The sequence below is a fragment of the Halichoerus grypus genome, chromosome 1 (genome assembly GCF_964656455.1).
Source record: "Halichoerus grypus chromosome 1, mHalGry1.hap1.1, whole genome shotgun sequence".
Taxonomy (NCBI): Eukaryota; Metazoa; Chordata; class Mammalia; order Carnivora; family Phocidae; genus Halichoerus; species Halichoerus grypus.
In genome coordinates this window covers 71,887,354-71,893,944 of record NC_135712.1, presented here as the reverse complement: position 1 = coordinate 71,893,944, position 6,591 = coordinate 71,887,354, and the positions used below count along the sequence as shown (strand labels likewise).

Here is a 6,591-nt window from a genome sequence, read left to right as displayed (position 1 = left end):
CTTGCCCTGCCAAACTCCACCCGCAGCCAAACCTCTGGGCTTTGCATGTGGATTTCAGCCAGAAGGTCTTAGAATGAACCGAGGTTTGCCCTTAGTCAAAGCAGGTGCTGTGAGGCACAGCGAACTTGCTCCTGTGGCCCACAAACCGCTGCTGTGCTCTGGCTGGAGGCCCACTGACCCAGCACAGCGCTCTGGGGCCGGAGAGATGCTATGGGAAGGGGTGCGTACTTAGACTGTGACACACACAAGAGTAAACCTCTCCGCCAGGCCCGCAAGCTTTCCAAAGGCCGTTATCATTTGCGTACACACACAAGATGACAGAATCAGAAACGGAAGCAGAGGCTAGAGATGCTATTATTAGGTCACTTTTATTCAGAGAACTAGGGCATCCATAGGGAAAGTTGAAAACCCAGAGCCTACTTAGCCGAGATTATGTTTTCTTACAGGTGATGGTAACCATGGTCAGCGTGAGCTGTAGAGTAGCCAGGACGATACTTGCCTGTAACTGGGGGGGGGGGGAGGGGGGAACGGGGGGGAAGAGGCGGATGGCAGTGGCTACAGTTTTATAGCATTTATGATTACAAAAGTAATTAATATTCAGAAATATCGAAATAAATACAGATGAAGATAGAAAGCACCTTAATCCTTCCTAGTACCCAGAAATGTTCTTTTCAGACTTCTGTTCCACTCATTCCTATAGGCTTATGCAATGCAGTGAAAGTTTTCATCAGGCAAAGGAAACACAGCACAATTAGTCATGTTTGCACTGCATCGATTATAACAGGATTCCAATGAGGAACCAGCCGTCTAAGAGCTGTCCAGAAGTTGTACCCATTGGCTTTGCTGGGCCGGCTGGATTTCCTGTTGAGTGTTATCTTGCTGTTCACCAAGGCCACTGGTGACAGAGGAGGGGAAGCTCCTGAGGAGGTGATCTCAATGGTAAAGGAGGAGCTTTGGTTTGGCTTTTGCCCATTTTGATCAACAAGTTCATTGTTTTTTCTTTGCACTAACAAAGGACTCTCGTAGCTACAGAAACCCTTGAATTATTGAAATTAATGTCGGAAAAATACCTTTGTTATTACGAGTCTAAAATTCTCTAGCATTTTACCCACTTTTTCACATTAAAAAAAATTTTTAATGTGGTGTTTGAAACATATGTTTTTTTAGGATTTGAACTAATTAAATATAGTGAAACAGGCTCTCTTTTTACATATATGCATACACACAAATATATAATTTTTAAAATACAGTAGGGATCATACTGTACATATAATGTTATATTTTGCCTTCTTTACTTAACAGCACATTGTAAGCATTTCCCAAGGCATTAAATACTCTTGAAAAATACGATTTTAATGCCTAAACTATTTTATTATATGGATGTAACATAATTTATCCACTCCCCTAGTCAACATTTTAAGTTGATCTCAGTTGTTTTCTATTTAAAACAACTGGTGTGATAATGACTCTCTATCCACATCTCTAGTTATTTTCTTACAATAAACTTGAAAATCGGAATCAGCTCCATGAGGTTTTCGTGAGCGTCATCAGTTGTGCATCAACCCCCAATACGATGCTCGGCGCACGGCAGGTGTTCAACAACTAGCAGCTATAAATGGGAAATCAAGCACCTAGGAGAACAGACCAGTTCTGCCGGAGCACAGGCAGGAGAGAGACGTGCTCCGTTTGGTCAGGGGGTGATGTAACCGGACAGTCTGGAGTAAGGAGGGAAGGGGCTGTTCTTGCTTCCAGGAGATGATTCTCTAGTGACCCCGATACGACCGGCTGCCCTCCCCGTCCCCATGGCCGGGGAGCACGCTAAGCTCCGTCATGTGGACGGCGGGGGGTGGGAGGGCTCTGAATAACACTGACTGCACTCTTTTTTTTTTTTTTTAAAGATTATTTTTATTTGAGAGAGAATGAGAGAGAGCATGAGAGGGGTTAGGGTCAGAGGGAGAAGCAGACTCCCTGCCGAGCAGGGAGCCCGATGCGGGACTCGATCCCGGGACTCCAGGATCATGACCTGAGCCGAAGGCAGCCGCTTAACCAACTGAGCCACCCAGGCGCCCCTGACTGCACTCTTGATTCAGAACCTCCAGGGAGCAGTAAACCAGGATCGGAGAAGAAACAACGTTAATCATTGTGTTCTCAAAGCTTGTTTATTAGCTATTCTCACTCATGGTGAAGAGAAATAAAAAAGTGAATGAAATGGAAATCAAAGGAGATGAAAATTCAACCACAGTTCTTCCCCGAGGACCTCCGCTGAACTATACAAAATGCACCATCAGGGGCTTCGTGTCTGCATCTTACAAGGGAACTCATTCAGAGAAGAACCTAATTTCTTCGAAGGAACAGGGTCTAATATGATGCAATAAGATAAATCATAGGATGAGGTTTTAAACAGAGACTGAATGCCTATCAGTCTACGAGGGACCCCCCCTTCGGAGCCACCTGGTTATGCGCAGAAACTGAGGGGCTCCTCTTTGGAATGCATCTTCCCCATCCAGATGACTCTATCACCTGTCCCTGGGGGTGGCCGAGCTCTGTTCTTTGATGGCGGATCTGACTTCCTAGCACAGTATGGTCACCTGAAGCCGGCTGGGATGAAGGAGAGATAATGAGGTTCTGGGATGCGGCTGGGAGCGAGAAGCTGGGGAAGCTACAGTAATGAGGCCGGGTTTCTCAGGTGGGCCGCGGCTGGCCCTGCAGACCCTCCCCGAGCCGGTGGTGACCTTCACACCCTGACCGGGCAATGTGGGCATGGTGGGAACAAGCACACAGCCTCCTAGGGTGCGTGTGTGGAAGGTGGGCATTCACTGGATGCTTCAACTTGGGGCCGGCTGTGAAAACCCCAGCTCGCTCGTTCAGCGCTCCCTGGGAGCCCTAGCAGTACTGTTTGTTCTTTCTGGCAAAAGGGAAGCTTGTCAATTTAAAATAAATTTATATTTGGTCTAAGAAATGCCAGTGCTTAAAAGGATTTCCATTGTTTGGGGGCTGAGGGCACGAAGGGCCATTGTCTTTCCTTTCTCCTCTTTACGCACCTGTTTCCGAGCCCCCTGGAAGATGTCTATGTGTTGGCCCTCCACGATGCCCGGCCCCCCGGAGAGAAACGGCCCCGAGCACCAGCAACGCATAGGCCAGTCCTCACTGGGCGGGACAGCGGCAGCACCTCGTCCGGAAGCACATCCCCACAGAGGTTCGGACGCCAGCCTGGGGCCGGTAGCAGGGGTGCCCCTTGGGCTCCCCCGGAGACCCGAGGGCACGGCAGACGGGGATGCACCTAGGCGTCCGGGATGGGGGTGTTGCAGTTCCCATGGTAGATCTTGACGTGGCCCTCGCACCGGAAGTAAGCCTCAAAGACGTCACTGTAGCCGTGGTCCCTCCACCAGGTGCAAAGCTGCCGGTTCCAGGTGCAGTCCAGCACGTGGAAGAGCTCGGGGTGCTCCATGCCGATCATGGTGAAGAAGTCCTGGTCCCCGAGGTGGCCGCGGAAGCGGTACTTGTCGGCCAGCCGCTGCACCTGCGCCGGCTCCAGCAGGCGGCTGTAGAGGGCGGACTGGCGCATGGCCTCCAGGTTCAGCAGCATCACCCCGCTGTTGAAGCCAGGCAGCCCCTCGGGGGGAGGGCCCCCAACCCGTGTCTTGGGGTTCTCGTGGCGGAACTGCCAGAATGTGTGCCTGGGAGGGGGAAAGAGAGCAGATTTCACCGGGTTTGTGCGGGTAAAACAGTCTGCCGGCCCTATTTTCCTGGGTCTTCACAACCAGCCTGGAGAGAGATGCCATTTTCACTCCTGTTTTACTGCTCTGAGGACTGGGAGGGTCTTAGGTTCGGAATCGGCATCACACCACCAGAAAGTGGCACAACTGCACTCAGACCCAGGCCTCCTGACTCCAAGCCTCACGGTCTTCCCATATCCTCTGCTCCTTCAGGAATGCAACATTGCTAACGTTTGTATAGGACTCAGCAAGCAGCGGGCCCTGCACAAAATCAGCTTATTTCCTCCCCCACCATAGCCTATGAGACGGGTGCTCTCTGGGGTGGTCTGTCACTTCCCAGCGGAGGAAAATGATGCACAGAGAGGTTCTGTAGCTTGCCTGAAGTCACACAGCTAATGAGTATGCAGTTGCAGAACCAGGGACTAAACCCAGGCATCTGGCTCCAGAGTCTACTTTTTAAGATGGCAACAATCCTGATAGAACTTTCTATCCCCTTGTCTTTGTGATCTTTTTTTTAAAAAAGATTTTATTTATTTATTTGGCAGAGAGAGAGAGAGAGAGCAAGCAGGCAGAGGGAGAGGGAGAAGCAGACTCCCCGCTGAGCAGGGAGCCCATCATGGGGCTCGATCCCAGGACCCTGGGATCATGACCTGAGCCGAAGACAGATGCTTAACCGACTGAGCCACCCAGGTGCTCCTGTCTTTGTGATCTTGAAAAGGAGAGGAGAGAGGTGGGGGAAGCGCTTCTGAGCAGTGATCTGGTAAAGCAGTAGAAAGCTATATGCAGGCTAAAATAAACTGGGTTTCCGCTTTAGAACAAGCTTCATTTATTAAGGCCCAAGCCCCGCACTTCTGAAAGGCTGGACAGGGGTTGGAGGCCTGAAACACAGCTCAAGGCCTACACGCGTGGGTTAGGGTGAAAAGCAGCTGGGGAACAGCCAGGTAGAATTATGGCTATTTTAGAGGGAATGTCTCCTCAGTCTTCTCTCAAGGCAGATTTAGAAATCTGATCTAGGTCTACAGTTCATGGGGTGTTAGCGCCAGAGGGACCCTTCCAGGTCTTCTATCCAAATGCTTCCATTTGGAGAAGGGGAGACAGATCGAGAAACCTCCTTGTGGGTGACATGGTCAGAGCGCCAGCCACTCTGTTCTCCAACCTCCTTAAGCTCCTGTGCAAGTTCCCGTGCACGCTGCTGGGGTGGGGCACAGCAGGACGCAGAGGGGGGCCTGGGCTCCATGTCCCCAGAGGAGCCTGCGGCCTGCAGGACAGCAGGGAGATGGCAGGCCCTTTGTTGAGGGCAAGGGGCAGGAGCGTAATCCACATCACACCACATCCCACCTATTTTTACCAGCTCTGCCCCTTCCCTCGACAGTCCTCGGGATGGGGGATGCATCGGGGCAAGCCAAGTCTGCCCCCAGCCTGGAAGTGCCACCCCCTGAGCCTCCCAGAGGTCGCTCCCCCAACCAGTCACAGGGCAGGATCTGTGTGGTGAAGCGGCCAGTGCAGGGGAAAGAAGAGCAGGCCCCACGGCGGCCATAGAGATCCATTTCCCAGTTCCCACACACTGCTCTGTGTCTGGGAATCAGAGAGACCTTCCTTGAGGTCTCGTGTATCATCACAAAGGGCACCGAGAGTCTGATCCTGGTGAGGGGAAAAGCATTCCCTCTGGACATTCTGACAAGTGGAATAACAGGTCTATTGTTTGAATTTTGCCGTAATTGGACTGTGAGTGGAACAAGCTCTGGCGCCTGCTTGGTGATAACAACCTTGGCAAAAATAAGCTTCCAGAGCACACGGAGATGCTGGAGCCCTTCTAGCCACAAAAGCCTGCAGTGATGGGATCACAGGGGCACTGGAATGTGCTCTGGCAACTTGGTCCATTTTACCGTATTTCTTCCAAATGGTTACCTTCGGGTCCAGGCTGCAAGCCACTAACATTCTACCAAATGAATCTGGGCCACCACAGCATGGGAGAGGAGGGGTCCTCCAACCAGGAGGATGGGAGTTTTACTGCCAAGGCATGGATTCAGGCTTCGGGGAGAGAGGAGAAGCATTCTCCAGGGAGGGGAGGCACGGGAGAGGAGACGTCTGGAGTAGACAGGCAGGGCCAGGCCTGTGGAGGCCCTGGACACTGCGAGGCCATCATCCTCCTTCTGTTCTTCCCCCAGGTCTCGTCTCTCCCCTTCCCAGAGGACCAGGGGAGGACGAACAGGGCACAGGCTGGTGGTCAAGTCCGCCCTCCCCGATCTCTGAGGCCTCTCCACAACCTCAGCACCTCGCACGGCGCCCACACGGCGGGGCCTTCAGAACATGAAATGACTTGACAAGGAATGATGGAAAGGTCGGTGTGGCTCAGGCTACGTAGCCTTCGGTGTCGTCTGGAACCGGGGGGGCAGGAAAATATCAGGACACAAAGCTGCAGCTGCAGATGGAAAGCGAGCCACTGCACGGAGCACTTGAGCCCCCAGGGCCACATTTCTCTGGCGTGGTGAGGGGCAGGGGACCACGAGAGGGTGCTCAGGGCTTTTCAAAGGGCTCAGTACGGTCTCTACTCTTGAGCAAGCTAGGGAGCGGAGAGGTCATCCGCAGCCCTGCGGTACTCCACGGAGCTTCCCTGTCTCTACCAGACTGACCTGCTACCGAACTTGCTGGGCTCAGGACAGCAGGGCCAGAGGCAGAGAGAGAAAAACGAGCACCCTTCCAGGTGGAGCCCATAACCCAGGTGGCTCTTTGGGAAGCTCATGCCTAGCCCTGCTGTTGCTATCGGCACAAAGAGGCATTTTATAACAAAGCCAGAGAGAACCAGGTCTGGGACATCAGCACATTATGATTTGTAAGGAGAAGCGAAGGAGGGACAGGAAACTGGAAACGCAAG

General features: G+C 52.3%; 1 protein-coding gene across 1 annotated transcript in view; it reads right to left on the bottom strand.

Moving 5' to 3' along the window:
• Positions 1-349: 349 nt before the first annotated feature.
• The window catches only part of XXYLT1 (xyloside xylosyltransferase 1), a 163,209-nt gene continuing 156,967 nt past the window's right edge, over positions 350-6,591 (bottom strand). The window contains exon 4 of the mRNA XM_036114405.2: positions 350-3,677. Coding sequence (XP_035970298.1) covers positions 3,281-3,677 — 397 coding nt within the window. The 3' untranslated portion in view covers positions 350-3,280. The remainder of the gene's footprint in view (positions 3,678-6,591) is intronic.